This window comes from Bombina bombina, chromosome 3, assembly GCF_027579735.1.
Source record: "Bombina bombina isolate aBomBom1 chromosome 3, aBomBom1.pri, whole genome shotgun sequence".
Taxonomy (NCBI): domain Eukaryota; kingdom Metazoa; phylum Chordata; class Amphibia; order Anura; family Bombinatoridae; genus Bombina; species Bombina bombina.
The window spans coordinates 997736043-997757184 of record NC_069501.1 but is presented as its reverse complement, the minus strand read 5'-3'; the positions used below and the strand labels follow the sequence as shown (position 1 = coordinate 997757184).

Genomic DNA, 21142 nt, shown 5'->3' with positions numbered 1-21142 from the left:
ATTTTCAAATTCACCCATATAGTAATTTATTGCAATTACAAGGTGTTTCCTGTCCCTTTAAGTAGCTTCCTCCTATATATTACAACTTAAAATGTATCTAAATACGTAATGAGTAATATTTCACTACTTGTATGCATAAAGTGATCTAAAAGAGAGAAATAAACCATTTTAAAAGTGTATTTATGAGATTTCATTCAGACATTTTGAAAAGAAAGAAATGACTCGCACGTTTTTTAGTGTGCACAACACTGATAATCCTTTGCTTTTTCTTCATTTTGGACATTGACTATTTGATGCCATTTATTGGTACTTGTGTAGGTGACCCAAAGAAAGTTGCAGACTGCAGAAAGTCTAAAATAGCTTCAGCAGTGAAGGTTTAAGAACCATTTTTTCCAGGCAACTAAAAGGTATCTCTTATTACATATCAGTACATCAAGGCTATCCTAGCACAAAATGTAAACTTTTATTATTACTATCTAGTTAAACAATCTCTATTAAATAATGAACCACAATAACAGTTTGAAAGTGTAACATTTCATGTCCTAACAAAAGAATACCGCACCTTTGCCATCTGAGCTTGCACGCCACTGGATTTCAGCGCGGTCACTGCTTTTTGAGCTGCTCCTGGGCTGTCAAAATCTACAAATCCATATCCTGGGGGAAGAAAGAGACATGTTTGTTCTGTTATTTATGTATTTTTGTTAATATCAGAAAGGGATGCCCAGTGACCAACCCACTTCTCTTTATTTCAATCATCATCTTTGTGCTCCATTTCCGACTCCCCCATCCTTTCACCTTAAGCTGTCTCTCCTCCTCACCACTCCTCTCACACTAGAAATTAATTCATGGCATGTCTGGAATTTTTCATGAGCTGCCTCTTGCCCCAGTAAAAGCAGAAACACTTAGAATTACTGAGACAATGAACAGGTTTCTGACCATCACTATATGTCAGTGGTATCATGTTCCCTTTCCTTGAGATACATCAATTTTATAGTGAAGGCTACAACCAATAGCCCACAATGATAACTGAATCCTGCCACAGGGACATAGACTAAACTATAAAGTACTAAAGCAGATAACCACGTACAGTATAAAGAAAGCATTATGTGACATATATTTGAAGTTATATTAAAGGGATATTCCAATAAAATAAATGACATGGTTTAACTCAGAGTCTGTTATTTTTGCATTACTGATAAGGTAAAGTCTCGCCCAGCAGCAACTATCATTGCATCTCCCAACCGGTAAAATGCCAGTGAGGCAATGAGGTGCAGTAATCACACTACCTGTCAATAACTGGCCTTTGCAAGGGCTAAACAATTAGGGAAAGATTACAAGTTATACGCAAATTATCGCTTCCGCAAAAGCGCTATTTGTGCTCAACGTAGTAATACCAGTGCACGCAAATGTGCTCTGGTATTACGAGTTAGGTGTAATGTGAACGCGACCTCGCGTTTGCATTACACAGAAGCATTGCCCTCACGAGAGCATGGTTTTATAGGTTCCAATGTTCAATGGGAGCCTCGTTCACATGCAGTGAGACTCGGCATGAGAAATAGTGCAACGAAGTAAGTTGTGCAGCAAATGTAAATATAGAGGAGAAAGCAAAAAGAGAGAGGGGCGCCTCATGTATAGAGCGATCAAATAAGTGAAAAAAATTGCACTATTTAGTGTATGGTGCGAGTACCCATTTGGTCTTTTAGTGCAATTATTTTCAATTATTTGATCCCTCTCTCTCTTTTTGCTTTCTTCTCAGTTCATCCGGATTTATCTGTGAGGAGGAGTGGAGCCATCTTACAATTGTGGAGAATACTTTGGGACTCACACTATATTGTTTGTATTCAATAGATGGTGATATGCTTTCTTTTAATTGAATTGGTATATCTGTTGTGTCTATATTTAGATTTTGAGTACATGCGCCCCTTCTGTTTCTAATTCTTTTGTAAATGTAAATATGTATGTATATGCTTATATACATGTATGTGTTTATATGTGTATATAATATTAACACATAAATATATATGTAAATAGTCATATACACATATATATATTTACAGTGAACACACAGTTCCCATAGACCACAATGTAATTTTATCAAAGCCGTTTTATTCTAACACCCCTCACCCACCACTTTTAACCCCTAAAAACTGCAGTAGTTTTTATGGGAAAAAATGCTACATTTTTTTTCCATAAAAAACTAAAAGACCCTTTATTTTGGGTGCATTTGGGGCACTTTTAGAAAATTTACCCGGAGATCTGATCTCTGGTTAATTTTCTGAGCGCTAATTGCTACTGTGACCTCGCGGTAGCAATAACCAGGCACTTGTAATGGCTGATTAATTATCGCATGCCCGTACACTTGGAAAACCAGAGTGACTACAACACCAAAAGCAATCGGTGAATGCTGGCTGGTATATATATATATATATCTATATCACAACACAAGATGCACTGCTTATATTTTATGCTTAGCTTAAAACTAATGTTGAGCAAAATGTGTAAAGTAGTGATCATTCACACACGCAGGGAATGTGCGAGAAGATAAACCAGAAGTTAACATTAACAGGGTAGAATTAGGGTACCAAAGGAAAGAGGTACAGACGATTTAAAAAAAAAAGAGAAACAATTTTGAGTAAATAGCACATTTTGTATCCTTTGTTAAAGGGACATGAAAAACTAAATATATTTCATGCACCTCCCTCTAATCATGGGTGCTGCCAGTATGGAACCATTATGGGACCAAGGTTACACGGCAGCTGTCTGAAGGAGCGTTGCTGCACTTGTGCAAACAGGTCAGCACTGGAATGTAGTGAAAGCTAGATGTAAATGGTGGCACTCATGACTAGAGGGAGACGGGGCATAACCTCTGTACTATGCTTATAAATGTATTTAGTGTCTAATGTCCCTTTATATAAGAACATACTGCAGCAGGTGCATGCACTAGATGCATAACTCTTACAGGAACTTCCCAGGTGATGATATAATAGATTAGTTAATACTCATTTAGTTTTATTATATTTTTTCTTTATATGGCAAGTTGCAAGTTAAATAAATACTGAGCAGGTGGTGGGACATCCAGACATGGTAAAGTGATGTGTTATAAAGAAAAACTTTCTACCAAGGGATACATTGGACTGTTTGTGCCATATATTATACAAACTGCTGCCGTACAGTGCTCAAGTGAAAGAGTTTGGAACATTTTTAACTGTACTTATATGAATTATGAAATTATAAAAATTTAGCATAGCTCATCCATTTTAGTTCACTGCTTATACACAAAAAGGGTTACTGATTTTTTTTAATCTTACTTACATCATAATATACCTATGTTCCATTCTATAACTTTAACATCTTCAGATACATTTATGTTCTTCTCCTTATCCCCCTCTCATGTTTGCAATTATTATGCAGATCATTATTTGTAATGCGCCAACAGATTCTGCAGCGCTATACAAGGGGTACAATACAATACACCTGAAACCCAATTTCTACCTCCTTTTCATGGTTTCCCCTTTGCTGGTTGAAGACTTCACTTTAAACTCCTATTACAAATTCTGCAGTGTAAACGTCCCTTTAAAAGAAGCAAGGACATGGGTAAAGAACAATAAAATGTTTCTGTGTTGAATAAATCTACCTTTTTAAAGGTTTGTCTATATCTAGCAATATAGGGCATCTAGCTATACGACAGCCAATCCAAATGCCACACTTGGGATCTTGCTGACAAACCGTTTGTGCAAAACTAAACCTCATGACCAATAAGACATCAGCAAAATTCCTGCACTGGTACCACCACTATGGCCATAACCAGGCAATGGTGATATTGTTGTTGGGATGACAATAATAAGAGTTCTAATACTGCAATAATTCTGCAGTATAACGTGTGCACAAACATAAATTCAAGTAGTTCGTTTCATTACACATTTAAATAGATTTTCTTAAACATGCTGTTCTTTCATGCGCATGATTAACAAAAATAATGCAAATAATAGTCTGGCTCCACAATCATGAAATAAGATAGGTAATGACAGTGTGTTGGCAATTCCAATGCACCAGATCAACTGTTGTAAATGATAGAAATTAAACTGATCATCTAATCCAGATAAACACAGAAGACCAGAATGCCCAGTCTTGACAGGATGTCATTTTTGTCATGATAGGGGTTATTTTGTCTGCGCCGCAAAAGTTTGCCATGTTTTTCATGTTTCAAATAAAATTGGAATTCATTATAATGAAACTCAGTCAGTAGCATAGTTCAAAGTACTTCTAACTCAGTCAGGATCAAGCGTTGATGCTAAAACACTTAAATTATGCTTACCTGATAATTTTCTTTTCTTCAGATACTTTTGGGAAATAAGAACCTGGCCACCAGGAGGCAAAGACACCCCAGCCAAAGGCTTAAATACTCCTCCCACTTCCCTCATCCCCCAGTCATTCTGCTGAGGAACAAGGAACAGTAGAAGAAATACCAGAGTGAAAAGGTGCCAGAATAATAAAAAATAAGACGCTCCACAGAACAAATACGGGTGGGGAGCGGAGGACTCTTTCCATCTGAAGAAAAGAAAATGATCAGGTAAGCATAATTTAAGTTTTTCTTCATAAACGGAAAGAGTCCACAGCTGCATTCATTACTTTTGGGAAACAATACCCAAGCTATAGAGGACACTGAATGCAAAAACGGGAGGGTACAATAGGCGGCCTATTCTGAGGGCACCAGGCCTGAAAAAACCACAACCCAACCAAACCCCACTTCGTCGGAGCCGGGCAAAAAAACTAGAAGGAAAAGGCCCCAAGGACAGTGACCCGCAAATAGTCTGAAGGCCTAACTAGAGACCGCAAAGCAGACTCACTGAGCCAACACTCCTCCAAGAGAACGTCGCCCAGCAGTCGGTCCACACACAACCCTTACTAGAACAGTACCAAAATCCCCAAAAGGGAGAGGACAAGAGTGAACCAAAGGGATACCCAAAGGTACAGCAAAATCCAATAAAGGAAAAGCCCCCTTCAAAAGAAGGCCAAGTCCACAGAGACCCGAATGGATCCCGAGAACAAGGGGAGACGACGCCCAACCCACAAGGAGCAACCGGGCATCACCAAGGAGAAGAAACCAAAATATCCCAAATATAGTGCAACAGCACCAAAAAGACAGCAGAAGACAAAGTCCTCAAAACGTCAGAACTCAGAGACTGAGCAAACAGAAAAATTACAAGTAGCAAACTCAGAAAGATAAACACCTGAGTCCAGTAACAGGCTGCCATCGGTAGGAAGACACAAAGAAAACACTCTCCATAAGGAAAAAACGACCGGACAAACTAGCAGATTGCGCAACCTTTAAGGCAGGATGACACACTCCAGGCAATCCAGGCCGCAAGACCTACTCACAGATCTCAAAGGGGAAGAGGCACAGAATCTCTAAAAAAAACACAATTTATGCTTACCTGATAAATTTATTTCTCTAGTGGTGTATCCAGTCCACGGATCATCCATTACTTATGGGATATTCTCACTCCCAACAGGAAGTTGCAAGAGGACCCACAGCAAAGCTGTTATATAGCTCCTCCCCTCACTACCATATCCAGTCATTCGACCGAAAACAAGCAGAGAAAGGAGAAACCATAGGGTGCAGTGGTGACTGTAGTTTAAATTTAAAAATAACCTGCCTTAAAATGACAGGGCGGGCCGTGGACTGGATACACCACTAGAGAAATAAATTTATCAGGTAAGCATAAATTGTGTTTTCTCTAGTAAGGTGTATCCAGTCCACGGATCATCCATTACTTATGGGATACCAATACCAAAGCTAAAGTACACGGATGAAGGGAGGGACAAGGCAGGTACTTAAACGGAAGGTACCACTGCCTGTAAAACCTTTCTCCCAAAAATAGCCTCCGAAGAAGCAAAAGTATCAAATTTGTAGAATTTTGAAAAAGTATGAAGCGAAGACCAAGTCGCCGCCTTGCAAATCTGTTCAACAGAAGCCTCATTTTTAAAGGCCCAAGTGGAAGCCACAGCTCTAGTAAAATGAGCTGTAATCCTTTTAGGGGGCTGCTGACCAGCAGTCTCATAGGCTAAGCGTATTATGCTTCTTAGCCAAAAAGAAAGAGAGGTTGCCGAAGCCTTTTGACCTCTCCTCTGACCAGAGTAAACAACAAACAAGGTAGATGTTTGTCGAAAATCCTTAGTAGATTGTAAGTAAAACTTTAAAGCACGAACCACGGCCAAATTGTGTAATAGACGTTCCTTCTTTGAAGAAGGATTGGGACACAAGGATGGAACAACAATCTCTTGATTGATATTCTTGTTAGATACCACCTTAGGTAAGAACCCAGGTTTGGTACGCAGGACTACCTTATCAGAATCAAAAATCAGATAAGGAGAATCACTTTGTAAGGCAGATAACTCGGAGACTCTACGAGCCGAGGAAATAGCTACCAAAAAAAGGACTTTCCAAGATAAAAGTTTTATATCTATGGAATGAAGAGGTTCAAACGGAACTCCTTGAAGAACCTTAAGAACCAAGTTTAAGCTCCATGGTGGAGCAACAGGTTTAAACACAGGCTTGATTCTGACTAAAGCCTGACAAAATGCCTGAACGTCTGGGACATCTGCCAGACGCTTGTGTAAAAGAATAGACAGAGCAGAAATCTGTCCCTTTAAGGAACTAGCTGACAAACCTTTTTCCAAGCCTTCTTGGAGAAAAGATAATATCCTAGGAATCCTGACCTTACTCCATGAGTAACCCTTGGATTCACACCAATAAAGATATTTACGCCATATTTTATGGTAAATTTTCCTGGTGACAGGCTTTCGTGCCTGTATTAAGGTATCAATGACTGACTCGGAGAAGCCACGCTTTGATTAAAGCAAGCGTTCAATCTCCATGCAGTCAGTCTCAGAGAAATTAGGTTTGGATGGTGGAAAGGACCCTGAAGTAGAAGGTCCTGTCTCAGAGGCAGAGTCCATGGTGGAAAGGATGACATGTCCACTAGCTCTGCATACCAGGTCCTGCGTGGCCACGCAGGAGCTATTAAAATCACCGATGCTCTCTCCTGCTTGATCTTGGCAATCAGTCGAGGGAGCAGAGGAAACGGTGGAAACACATAAGCCAGGTTGAAAGACCAGGGCGCTGTCAGAGCATCTATCAGAGTCGCCCTGGGGTCCCTGGACCTGGATCCGTGACAAGGAAGCTTGGCGTTCTGTCGAGACGCCATGAGATCCAGTTCTGGTTTGCCCCAGCGATGAATCACTTGTGCAAACACCTCCGGATGGAGTTCCCACTCCCCCGGATGAAAAGTCTGTCGACTTAGAAAATCCGCCTCCCAGTTCTCCACACCTGGGGTATGGATAGCTGATAGGTGGCAGGAGTGAATCTCCGCCCAGCGAATTATCTTTGAGACTTCTAACATCGCTTGGGAACTTCTTGTTCCCCCTTGATGGTTGATGTAAGCCACAGTCGTGATGTTGTCCGACTGAAATCTGATGTACCTCAGAGACACTAACTGAGGCCAAGCCTGAAGAGCATTGAATATCGCTCTTAGCTCCAGAATATTTATTGGAAGGAGAGACTCCTCCTGAGTCCACGATCCCTGAGCCTTCAGGGAGTTCCAGACTCTACCCCAACCTAGAAGGCTGGCATCTGTTGTTACAATTGTCCATTCTGGCCTGTGAAAGGTCATACCTTTGGACAGATGGACCCGAGATAGCCACCAGAGAAGAGAATCCCTGGTCTCTTGGTCCAGATTCAGTTGAAGGGACAAATCTGTGTATTTCCATCTTACTGACTGAGCATGCATAGTTGCAGCGGTCTGAGATGTAAGCGTGCAAACGGCACTATGTCCATTGCCGCTACCATTAAGCCGATTACTTCCATACACTGAGCCACCGAAGGTCGCGGAATGGAATGAAGAACCCGGCAGGAATTTAGAAGCTTTGATAACCTGGACTCCATCAGGTGAATTTTCATTTCTACAGAATCTATCAGAGTCCCTAGAAAGGAAACTCTTGTGAGTGGGGATAGAGAACTCTTTTCCTCGTTCACTTTCCACCCATGCGATCTCAGAAATGCCAGTACTACGTCCGTATGAGACTTGGCCATTTGGAAGTTTGACGCCTGTATCAGGATGTCGTCTAAATAAGGGGCTACTGCTATGCCCCGCGGCCTGAGGACCGCCAGAAGGGACCCTAGAACCTTTGTGAAGATTCTTGGGGCTGTAGCTAACCCAAAGGGAAGAGCTACAAACTGGTAATGCCTGTCTAGAAAGGCAAACCTGAGAAACCGATGATGATCTTTGTGTATCGGAATGTGAAGGTAAGCATCCTTTAGATCCACTGTAGTCATATATTGACCCTCCTGGATCATAGGTAGGATGGTACGAATAGTTTCCATCTTGAATGATGGAACTCTGAGGAATTTGTTTAAGATCTTTAGATCCAAAATTGGTCTGAATCTTCCCTCTTTCTTGGGAACCACAAACAGATTTGAGTAAAAACCCTGTCCTTGTTCCTCTTTTGGAACTGGATGGATCACTCCCATAACTAGGAGGTCTCGTACACAGTGTAAGAATGCCTCTCTCTTTATCTGGTTTGCAGATAACTGTGAAAGGTGAAATCTCCCTATCGGGGGAGGAGCTTTGAAGTCCAGAAGATACCCCTGGGATATAATTTCCAACGCCCAGGGATCCTGAACATCTCTTGCCCACGCCTGGGAAAAGAGTGAAAGTGTGCCCCCCACTAGATCCGTTACCGGATAGGGGGCCGTTCCTTCATGCTGTCTTAGAGGCAGCAGCAGGTTTTTTAGCCTGCTTACCTTTGTTCCAGGTCTGGTTTGGCCTCCAGACCCCCTTGGACTGAGCAACAGTTCCCTCTTGTCTTGCATTAGAGGAGGTTGATGCCGCACTTTCCTTGGAGTTTTGAAAGGCACGAAAATTAGACTGTTTGGCCCTGGATTTGGACCTGTCCTGAGGAAGGGCATGACCTTTACCTCCAGTGATATCAGCAATGATCTCCTTCAAACCAGGCCTGAATAAGGTCTGCCCCTTGAAGGGAATGTTAAGCAGCTTAGACTTTGAAGTCACGTCAGCTGACCTTGATTTAAGCCATAGCGCTCTGCGCGCTTGTATAGCAAAACCAGAATTCTTAGCCGTTAGTTTAGTTAAATGAACAATGGCATCAGAAACAAAAGAATTGGCTAGCTTAAGTGCCCTAAGTTTACCAAGTATGTCATCCAATGGAGTCGCTACCTGTAAGGCCTCTTCCAGAGACTTAAACCAGAACGCCGCAGCAGCAGTGACAGGGGCAATGCATGCAAGGGGCTGAAGGATAAAACCTTGTTGACAAAATATTTTCTTAAGGTAACCTTCTAATTTTTTATCCATTGGATCTAAAAAAGCACAACTGTCCTCGACAGGGATAGTAGTATGCTTTGCTAAAGTAGAAACTGCTCCCTCCACCTTAGGGACTGTCTGCCATAAGTCCCGTGTGGTGGCGTCTATAGGAAACATTTTTCTAAAAATAGGAGGGGGGAAAAAACGGCACACCTGGTCTATCCCATTCCTTATTAATAATTTCTGTAAACCTTTTAGGTATTGGAAAAACATCAGTACACACCGGCACTGCATTCTGATAGAAATATCAGAATCAGGGATTCTCCCTGAATCAGAAGCATCACCCACAGACTGAAGTTCTCCTTCCTCAGCTTCAGCATATTGTGAGGCAGTATCAGACATGGTTCTTAAAGCGTCCGTATGCTCTGTATTTCGTCTAACCCCAGAGCTATCTCGCTTACCTCTAAGTTCAGGTAGTCTGGCTAATACTGCTGACAGTGTATTATCCATGACTGCCGCCATGTCTTGTAAAGTAAACGCTATGGGTGCCCTTGATGTACTTGGCGCCATTTCAGCGTGAGTCCCTTGAGCGGGAGTCAAAGAATCTGACACGTGGGGAGAGTTAGTCGGCATAACTTCCCCCTCTCTAGATTCCTCTGGTGATAAATTTTTTAAAGACATAATATGATCTTTATTGCTTAGAGTGAAGTCAGTACAATTGGTACACATTCTAAGAGGGGGTTCCACCATGGCCTTTAAACATAATGAACAAGGAGTTTCCTCTATGTCAGACATGTTTATACAGACTAGCAATGAGACTAGCAAGCTTGGAAAACACTTTAATTCAAGTTAACAAGCAATATAAAAAAACGGTACTGTGCCTTTAAGGGAAACAAATTTTGTCAAAATTTGAAAAACAGTGAAAAAAGGCAGTTACACAAAGGAATTTTTTACAGTGTATGTAATAGGCTAACAGAGCATTGCACCAACTTGCAAATGGATGATTAACCCCTTAGTTCAAAAAACGGATCAAAAAAACGACATAGACGTTTTTTAACAGTCCCAGCAAAGTGCCACAGCTTTACTGTGGCTCCTACCTTCCCCAATAAACGATTTTAGGCTCTTTAGAGATGTCCTGTAGCATGCAGGGGACCCTTGAGGAAAACTGGATGTCTCAGTCTGTAATTATAACTGCGCAAAAACAGAATTTATGTTTACCTGATAAATTACTTTCTCCAACGGTGTGTCCGGTCCACGGCGTCATCCTTACTTGTGGGATATTCTCTTCCCCAACAGGAAATGGCAAAGAGCCCAGCAAAGCTGGTCACATGATCCCTCCTAGGCTCCGCCTACCCCAGTCATTCGACCGACGTTAAGGAGGAATATTTGCATAGGAGAAACCATATGGTACCGTGGTGACTGTAGTTAAAGAAAATAAATTATCAGACCTGATTAAAAAAACCAGGGCGGGCCGTGGACCGGACACACCGTTGGAGAAAGTAATTTATCAGGTAAACATAAATTCTGTTTTCTCCAACATAGGTGTGTCCGGTCCACGGCGTCATCCTTACTTGTGGGAACCAATACCAAAGCTTTAGGACACGGATGAAGGGAGGGAGCAAATCAGGTCACCTAAATGGAAGGCACCACGGCTTGCAAAACCTTTCTCCCAAAAATAGCCTCAGAAGAAGCAAAAGTATCAAACTTGTAAAATTTGGTAAAAGTGTGCAGTGAAGACCAAGTCGCTGCCCTACATATCTGAACAACAGAAGCCTCGTTCTTGAAGGCCCATGTGGAAGCCACAGCCCTAGTGGAATGAGCTGTGATTCTTTCGGGAGGCTGCCGTCCGGCAGTCTCGTAAGCCAATCTGATGATGCTTTTAATCCAAAAAGAGAGAGAGGTAGAAGTTGCTTTTTGACCTCTCCTTTTACCGGAATAAACAACAAACAAGGAAGATGTTTGTCTAAAATCCTTTGTAGCATCTAAATAGAATTTTAGAGCGCGAACAACATCCAAATTGTGCAACAAACGTTCCTTCTTTGAAACTGGTTTCGGACATAGAGAAGGTACGATAATCTCCTGGTTAATGTTTTTATTAGAAACAACTTTTGGAAGAAAACCAGGTTTAGTACGTAAAACCACCTTATCTGCATGGAACACCAGATAAGGAGGAGAACACTGCAGAGCAGATAATTCTGAAACTCTTCTAGCAGAAGAAATTGCAACTAAAAACAAAACTTTCCAAGATAATAACTTAATATCAACGGAATGCAAGGGTTCAAACGGAACCCCCTGAAGAACTGAAAGAACTAAATTGAGACTCCAAGGAGGAGTCAAAGGTTTGTAAACAGGCTTAATTCTAACCAGAGCCTGAACAAAGGCTTGAACATCTGGCACAGCGGCCAGCTTTTTGTGAAGTAACACAGACAAGGCAGAAATCTGTCCCTTCAGGGAACTTGCAGATAATCCTTTTTCCAATCCTTCTTGAAGGAAGGATAGAATCCTAGGAATCTTAACCTTGTCCCAAGGGAATCCTTTAGATTCACACCAACAGATATATTTTTTCCAAATTTTGTGGTAAATCTTTCTAGTTACAGGCTTTCTGGCCTGAACAAGAGTATCGATAACAGAATCTGAGAACCCTCGCTTCGATAAGATCAAGCGTTCAATCTCCAAGCAGTCAGCTGGAGTGAAACCAGATTCGGATGTTCGAACGGACCCTGAACAAGAAGGTCTCGTCTCAAAGGTAGCTTCCAAGGAGGAGCCGATGACATATTCACCAGATCTGCATACCAAGTCCTGCGTGGCCACGCAGGAGCTATCAAGATCACCGACGCCCTCTCCTGATTGATCCTGGCTACCAGCCTGGGGATGAGAGGAAACGGCGGGAACACATAAGCTAGTTTGAAGGTCCAAGGTGCTACTAGTGCATCCACTAAAGCCGCCTTGGGATCCCTGGATCTGGACCCGTAGCAAGGAACTTTGAAGTTCTGACGAGAGGCCATCAGATCCATGTCTGGAATGCCCCACAGCTGAGTGACTTGGGCAAAGATTTCCGGATGGAGTTCCCACTCCCCCGGATGCAATGTCTGACGACTCAGAAAATCCGCTTCCCAATTTTCCACTCCTGGGATGTGGATAGCAGACAGGTGGCAGGAGTGAGACTCCGCCCATAGAATGATTTTGGTCACTTCTTCCATCGCCAGGGAACTCCTTGTTCCCCCCTGATGGTTGATGTACGCAACAGTTGTCATGTTGTCTGATTGAAACCGTATGAACTTGGCCCTCGCTAGCTGAGGCCAAGCCTTGAGAGCATTGAATATCGCTCTCAGTTCCAGAATATTTATCGGTAGAAGAGATTCTTCCCGAGACCAAAGACCCTGAGCTTTCAGGGATCCCCAGACCGCGCCCCAGCCCATCAGACTGGCGTCGGTCGTGACAATGACCCACTCTGGTCTGCGGAATGTCATCCCTCGTGACAGGTTGTCCAGGGACAGCCACCAACGGAGTGAGTCTCTGGTCTTCTGATTTACTTGTATCTTCGGAGACAAGTCTGTATAGTCCCCATTCCACTGACTGAGCATGCACAGTTGTAATGGTCTTAGATGAATGCGTGCAAAAGGAACTATGTCCATTGCCGCTACCATCAACCCGATCACTTCCATGCACTGAGCTATGGAAGGAAGAGGAACGGAATGAAGTATCCGACAAGAGTCTAGAAGTTTTGTTTTTCTGGCCTCTGTCAGAAAAATCCTCATTTCTAAGGAGTCTATTATTGTTCCCAAGAAGGGAACCCTTGTTGACGGAGATAGAGAACTCTTTTCCACGTTCACTTTCCATCCGTGAGATCTGAGAAAGGCCAGGACAATGTCCGTGTGAGCCTTTGCTTGAGGAAGGGACGACGCTTGAATCAGAATGTCGTCCAAGTAAGGTACTACAGCAATGCCCCTTGGTCTTAGCACAGCTAGAAGGGACCCTAGTACCTTTGTGAAAATCCTTGGAGCAGTGGCTAATCCGAAAGGAAGCGCCACGAACTGGTAATGTTTGTCCAGGAATGCGAACCTCAGGAACCGATGATGTTCCTTGTGGATAGGAATATGTAGATACGCATCCTTTAAATCCACCGTGGTCATGAATTGACCTTCCTGGATGGAAGGAAGAATAGTTCGAATGGTTTCCATCTTGAACGATGGAACCTTGAGAAACTTGTTTAAGATCTTGAGATCTAAGATTGGTCTGAACGTTCCCTCTTTTTTGGGAACTATAAACAGATTGGAGTAGAACCCCATCCCTTGTTCTCTTAATGGAACGGGATGAATCACTCCCATTTTTAACAGGTCTTCTACACAATGTAAGAATGCCTGTCTTTTTATGTGGTCTGAAGACAACTGAGACCTGTGGAACCTCCCCCTTGGGGGAAGTCCCTTGAATTCCAGAAGATAACCTTGGGAGACTATCTCTAGCGCCCAAGGATCCAGAACATCTCTTGCCCAAGCCTGAGCGAAGAGAGAGAGTCTGCCCCCCACCAGATCCGGTCCCGGATCGGGGGCCAACATTTCATGCTGTCTTGGTAGCAGTGGCAGGTTTCTTGGCCTGCTTTCCCTTGTTCCAGCCTTGCATTGGTCTCCAAGCTGGCTTGGCTTGAGAAGTATTACCCTCTTGCTTAGAGGACGTAGCACCTTGGGCTGGTCCGTTTCTACGAAAGGGACGAAAATTAGGTTTATTTTTTGCCTTGAAAGGCCGATCCTGAGGAAGGGCGTGGCCCTTACCCCCAGTGAAATCCGAGATAATCTCTTTCAAGTCAGGGCCAAACAGCGTTTTCCCCTTGAAAGGAATGTTAAGTAGCTTGTTCTTGGAAGACGCATCAGCCGACCAAGATTTCAACCAAAGCGCTCTGCGCGCCACAATAGCAAACCCAGAATTCTTAGCCGCTAACCTAGCCAATTGCAAAGTGGCGTCTAGGGTGAAAGAATTAGCCAATTTGAGAGCATTGATTCTGTCCATAATCTCCTCATAAGGAGGAGAATCACTGTCGACCGCCTTTATCAGCTCATCGAACCAGAAACATGCGGCTGTAGCGACAGGGACAATGCATGAAATTGGTTGTAGAAGGTAACCCTGCTGAACAAACATCTTTTTAAGCAAACCTTCTAATTTTTTATCCATAGGATCTTTGAAAGCACAACTATCCTCTATGGGTATAGTGGTGCGTTTGTTTAAAGTGGAAACCGCTCCCTCGACCTTGGGGACTGTCTGCCATAAGTCCTTTCTGGGGTCGACCATAGGAAACAATTTTTTAAATATGGGGGGAGGGACGAAAGGAATACCGGGCCTTTCCCATTCTTTATTAACAATGTCCGCCACCCGCTTGGGTATAGGAAAAGCTTCTGGGAGCCCCGGCACCTCTAGGAACTTGTCCATTTTACATAGTTTCTCTGGGATGACCAACTTGTCACAATCATCCAGAGTGGATAATACCTCCTTAAGCAGAATGCGGAGATGTTCCAACTTAAATTTAAATGCAATCACATCAGGTTCAGCTTGTTGAGAAATGTTCCCTGAATCAGTAATTTCTCCCTCAGACAAAACCTCCCTGGCCCCATCAGACTGAGTTAGAGGCCCTTCAGAAATATTAATATCAGCGTCGTCATGCTCTTCAGTATCTAAAACAGAGCAGTCGCGCTTACGCTGATAAGTGTTCATTTTGGCTAAAATGTTTTTGACAGAATTATCCATTACAGCCGTTAATTGTTGCATAGTAAGGAGTATTGGCGCGCTAGATGTACTAGGGGCCTCCTGAGTGGGCAAGACTCGTGTAGACGAAGGAGGGAATGATGCAGTACCATGCTTACTCCCCTCACTTGAGGAATCATCTTGGGCATCATTGTCATTGTCACATAAATCACATTTATTTAAATGAATAGGAATTCTGGCTTCCCCACATTCAGAACACAGTCTATCTGGTAGTTCAGACATGTTAAACAGGCATAAAATTGATAACAAAGTACAAAAAACGTTTTAAAATAAAACCGTTACTGTCACTTTAAATTTTAAACTGAACACACTTTTTTACTGCAAATGCGAAAAAACATGAAGGAATTGTTCAAAATTCACCAAATTTTCACCACAGTGTCTTAAAACCTTAAAAGTATTGCACACCAAATTTGGAAGCTTTAACCCTTAAAATAACGGAACCGGAGCCGTTTTGAACTTTAACCCCTTTACAGTCCCTGGTATCTGCTTTGCTGAGACCCAACCAAGCCCCAAGGGGAATACGATACCAAATGACGCCTTCAGAAAGTCTTTTCTAAGTATCAGAGCTCCTCTCACATGCGACTGCATGCCATGCCTCTCAAAAACAAGTGCGCAACACCGGCGCGAAAATGAGGCTCTGCCTATGCTTTGGGAAAGCCCCTAAAGAATAAGGTGTCTAAAACAGTGCCTGCCGATATTATTATATCAAAATACCCAGATAAAATGATTCCTCAAGGCTAAATATGTGTTAATAATCAATCGATTTAGCCCAAAAAAAGTCTACAGTCTTAATAAGCCCTTTTTGAAGCCCTTATTTACAATCGTAATAAACATGGCTTACCGGATCCCAGAGGGAAAATGACAGCTTCCAGCATTACATCGTCTTGTTAGAATGTGTCATACCTCAAGCAGCAAGAGACTGCTCACTGTTCCCCCAACTGAAGTTAATTGCTCTCAACAGTCCTGTGTGGAACAGCCATGGATTTTAGTGACGGTTGCTAAAATCATTTTCCTCATACAAACAGAAATCTTCATCTCTTTTCTGTTTCTGAGTAAATAGTACATACCAGCACTATTTCAAAATAACAAACTCTTGATTGAATAATAAAAACTACAGTTAAACACTAAAAAACTCTAAGCCATCTCCGTGGAGATGTTGCCTGTACAACGGCAAAGAGAATGACTGGGGTAGGCGGAGCCTAGGAGGGATCATGTGACCAGCTTTGCTGGGCTCTTTGCCATTTCCTGTTGGGGAAGAGAATATCCCACAAGTAAGGATGACGCCGTGGACCGGACACACCTATGTTGGAGAAAAAGCGCTAAAATAGGCCCCTCCCACTCATATTACAGCAGTAATTACAGCCTCAGGAAACTGTTTCTAGGCAAAAATACAGCCAGCCATGTGGAAAAAATTAGGCCCCAATAAGTTTTATCATCAAGCATATATAAAAAACGATTAAACATGCCAGCAAACGTTTTATATAGCATATCTATAAGGGTATTACCCCTGAGAATAAGCATGATACTAGTCGTTATTAAATCACTGTATTCAGGCTTAACTTACATTTATCAGGAATCAGCAGCATTTTCTAGCATTTCCAATCCTAGAAAAAATCATAACTGCACATACCTGATAGCAGAATAAACTGCACGCCATTCTCCCTCTGAAGTTACCTCACTCCTCAGAGTGTGTGAGAACAGCAATGGATCTTAGTTACAACCTGCTAAGATCATAGAAAACTCAGGCAAATTCTTCTTCTATCTCTGCCTGAGAACAAATAGCACAACTCCGGTACTATTTAAAATAACAAACTTTTGATTGAAGTTAATAAACTAACTATTTTTCACCACTCTCCTCTTACTACCTCCATGCGCGTTGAGAGTTGCAAGAGAATGACTGGATATGGTAGTGAGGGGAGGAGCTATATAACAGCTTTGCTGTGGGTCCTCTTGCAACTTCCTGTTGGGAGTGAGAATATCCCATAAGTAATGGATGATCCGTGGACTGGATACACCTTACTAGAGAAAAAGGTCCACTGGAACCCTCAAGACCCGAGGATAAACAACAGATCTCATATCCTACACCTAGCCAGACCAGCCTAAGCAACGGCAGATCTGAAAACAAGGGAACAGAAAACAGAATTTATGTTTACCTGATAAATTACTTTCTCCAACGGTGTGTCCGGTCCACGGCGTCATCCTTACTTGTGGGATATTCTCTTCCCCAACAGGAAATGGCAAAGAGCCCAGCAAAGCTGGTCACATGATCCCTCCTAGGCTCCGCCTTCCCCAGTCATTCGACCGACGTAAAGGAGGAATATTTGCATAGGAGAAACCATATGATACCGTGGTGACTGTAGTTAAAGAAAATAAATTATCAGACCTGATTAAAAAACCAGGGCGGGCCGTGGACCGGACACACCGTTGGAGAAAGTAATTTATCAGGTAAACATAAATTCTGTTTTCTCCAACATAGGTGTGTCCGGTCCACGGCGTCATCCTTACTTGTGGGAACCAATACCAAAGCTTTAGGACACGGATGAAGGGAGGGAGCAAATCAGGTCACCTAGATGGAAGGCACCACGGCTTGCAAAACCTTTCTCCCAAAAATATCCTCAGAAGAAGCAAAAGTATCAAACTTGTAAAATTTAGTAAAAGTGTGCAGTGAAGACCAAGTCGCTGCCCTACATATCTGATCAACAGAAGCCTCGTTCTTGAAGGCCCATGTGGAAGCCACAGCCCTAGTGGAATGAGCTGTGATTCTTTCAGGAGGCTGCCGTCCGGCAGTCTCGTAAGCCAATCTGATAATGCTTTTAATCCAAAAAGAGAGAGAGGTAGAAGTTGCTTTTTGACCTCTCCTTTTACCAGAATAAACAACAAACAAGGAAGATGTTTGTCTAAAATCCTTTGTAGCATCTAAATAGAATTTTAGAGCACGAACAACATCCAAATTGTGCAACAAACGTTCCTTCTTTGAAACTGGATTCGGACACAAAGAAGGCACGACTATCTCCTGGTTAATGTTTTTGTTAGAAACAACCTTCGGAAGAAAACCAGGTTTAGTACGTAAAACCACCTTATCTGCATGGAACACCAGATAAGGAGGAGAACACTGCAGAGCAGATAATTCTGAATGTAAGGGTTCAAACGGAACCCCCTGAAGAACTGAAAGAACTAAATTGAGACTCCAAGGAGGAGTCAAAGGTTTGTAAACAGGCTTGATTCTAACCAGAGCCTGAACAAAGGCTTGAACATCTGGCACAGCTGCCAGTTTCTTGTGAAGTAACACAGACAAGGCAGAAATCTGTCCCTTCAAGGAACTAGCAGATAATCCTTTCTCCAAACCTTCTTGAAGGAAGGATAGAATCTTAGGAATTTTTACCTTGTCCCAAGGGAATCCTTTAGATTCACACCAACAGATATATTTTTTCCATATTTTGTGGTAAATTTTTCTAGTTACAGGCTTTCTGGCCTGAACAAGAGTATCAATGACAGAATCTGAGAACCCTCGCTTTGATAAGATCAAGCGTTCAATCTCCAAGCAGTCAGTTGGAGTGAGACCAGGTTCGGATGTTCGAACGGACCTTGAACAAGAAGGTCTCGTCTCAAAGGTAGCTTCCATGGTGGAGCCGATGACATATTCACCAGGTCTGCATACCAAGTCCTGCGTGGCCACGCAGGAGCTATCAAGATCACCGATGCTCTCTCCTGATTGATCCTGGCTACCAGCCTGGGGATGAGAGGAAACGGCGGGAATACATAAGCTAGTTTGAAGGTCCAAGGTGCTACTAGTGCATCTACTAGAGTCGCCTTGGGATCCCTGGATCTGGACCCGTAGCAAGGAACCTTGAAGTTCTGACGAGAGGCCATCAGATCCATGTCTGGAATGCCCCACAATTGAGTGATTTGGGCAAAGATTTCCGGATGGAGTTCCCACTCCCCCGGATGAAATGTCTGACGACTCAGAAAATCCGCTTCCCAATTTTCCACTCCTGGGATGTGGATTGCAGACAAGTGGCAGGAGTGAGTCTCCGCCCATTGAATGATTTTGGTCACTTCTTCCATCGCCAGGGAACTCCTTGTTCCCCCCTGATGGTTGATGTACGCAACAGTCGTCATGTTGTCTGATTGAAACCGTATGAACTTGGCCTGTGCTAGCTGAGGCCAAGCCTTGAGAGCATTGAGTATCGCTCTCAGTTCCAGAATATTTATCGGTAGAAGAGATTCTTCCCGAGACCAAAGACCCTGAGCTTTCAGGGGTCCCCAGACCGTGCCCCAGCCCACCAGACTGGCGTCGGTCGTGACAATGACCCACTCTGGTCTGCGGAAGCTCATCCCCTGTGACAGGTTGTCCAGGGACAGCCACCAACGGAGTGAATCTCTGGTCCTCAGATTTACTTGTATCGTCGGAGACAAGTCTGTATAGTCCCCATTCCACTGACTGAGCATGCACAGTTGTAATGGTCTTAGATGAATGCGTGCAAAAGGAACTATGTCCATTGCCGCTACCATCAAACCTATTACTTCCATGCACTGCGCTATGGAAGGAAGAGGAACAGAATGAAGTATTTGACAAGAGTTCAGAAGTTTTGATTTTCTGGCCTCTGTCAGAAAAATCCTCATTTCTAAGGAGTCTATTATTGTTCCCAAGAAGGGAACCCTTGTTGACGGAGACAGAGAACTTTTTTCTGCGTTCACTTTCCACCCGTGAGATCTGAGAAAGGCCAGGACAATGTCCGTGTGAGCCTTTACTTGAGGAAGGGACGACGCTTGAATCAGAATGTCGTCCAAGTAAGGTACTACTGCAATGCCCCTTGGTCTTAGCACCGCTAGAAGGAACCCTAGTACCTTTGTGAAAATCCTTGGAGCAGTGGCTAATCCGAACGGAAGTGCCACAAACTGGTAATGCTTGTCCAGGAATGCGAACCTTAGGAACCGATGATGTTCCTTGTGGATAGGAATATGTAGATACGCATCCTTTAAATCCACCGTGGTCATGAATTGACCTTCCTGGATGGAAGGAAGAATAGTTCGAATGGTTTCCATTTTGAACGATGGAACCTTGAGAAACTTGTTTAGGATCTTGAGATCTAAGATTGGTCTGAATGTTCCCTCTTTTTTGGGAACTACGAACAGATTGGAGTAGAACCCCATCCCTTGTTCTCCTAATGGAACAGGATGAATCACTCCCATGTTTAACAGGTCTTCTACACAATGTAAGAATGCCTGTTTCTTTATGTGGTCTGAAGACAATTGAGACCTGTGGAACCTCCCCCTTGGGGGAAGCCCCTTGAATTCCAGAAGATAACCTTGGGAGACTATTTCTAGCGCCCAAGGATCCAGAACATCTCTTGCCCAAGCCTGAGCGAAGAGAGAGAGTCTGCCCCCCACCAGATCCGGTCCCGGATCGGGGGCCAACATCTCATGCTGTCTTGGTAGCAGTGGCAGGTTTCTTGGCCTGCTTTCCTTTGTTCCAGCCTTGCATTGGTCTCCAGGCTGGCTTGGCTTGAGAAGTATTACCCTCTTGCTTAGAGGACGTAGCACTTGGGGCTGGTCCGTTTCTGCGAAAGGGACGAAAATTAGGTTTATTTTTGGCCTTGAAAGACCTATCCTGAGGAAGGGCGTGGCCCTTGCCCCCAGTGATATCAGAGATAATCTCTTTCAAGTCAGGGCCAAACAGCGTTTTCCCCTTGAAAGGAATGTTAAGCAATTTGTTCTTGGAAGACGCATCCGCTGACCAAGATTTTAACCAAAGCGCTCTGCGCGCCACAATAGCAAAACCAGAATTTTTCGCCGCTAACCTAGCCAATTGCAAAGTGGCGTCTAGGGTGAAAGAATTAGCCAATTTGAGAGCACGAATTCTGTCCATAATCTCCTCATAAGAAGAAGAATTATTATTGATCGCCTTTTCTAGCTCATCGAACCAGAAACACGCGGCTGTAGTGACAGGAACAATGCATGAAATTGGTTGTAGAAGGTAACCTTGCTGAACAAACATCTTTTTAAGCAAACCTTCTAATTTTTTATCCATAGGATCTTTGAAAGCACAACTATCTTCTATGGGTATA

The 21142-nt window shown here is 43.2% G+C and overlaps 1 protein-coding gene across 3 annotated transcripts in view; it reads right to left on the bottom strand.

Moving 5' to 3' along the window:
• Positions 1-21142, bottom strand: part of RBMS2 (RNA binding motif single stranded interacting protein 2) — a 256400-nt gene that overhangs the window by 73780 nt on the left and 161478 nt on the right. For all 3 annotated transcript variants that reach the window (XM_053708143.1, XM_053708145.1, XM_053708144.1), the window contains exon 4: positions 563-654. In XM_053708143.1, coding sequence (XP_053564118.1) covers positions 563-654 — 92 coding nt within the window. The remainder of the gene's footprint in view (positions 1-562; positions 655-21142) is intronic.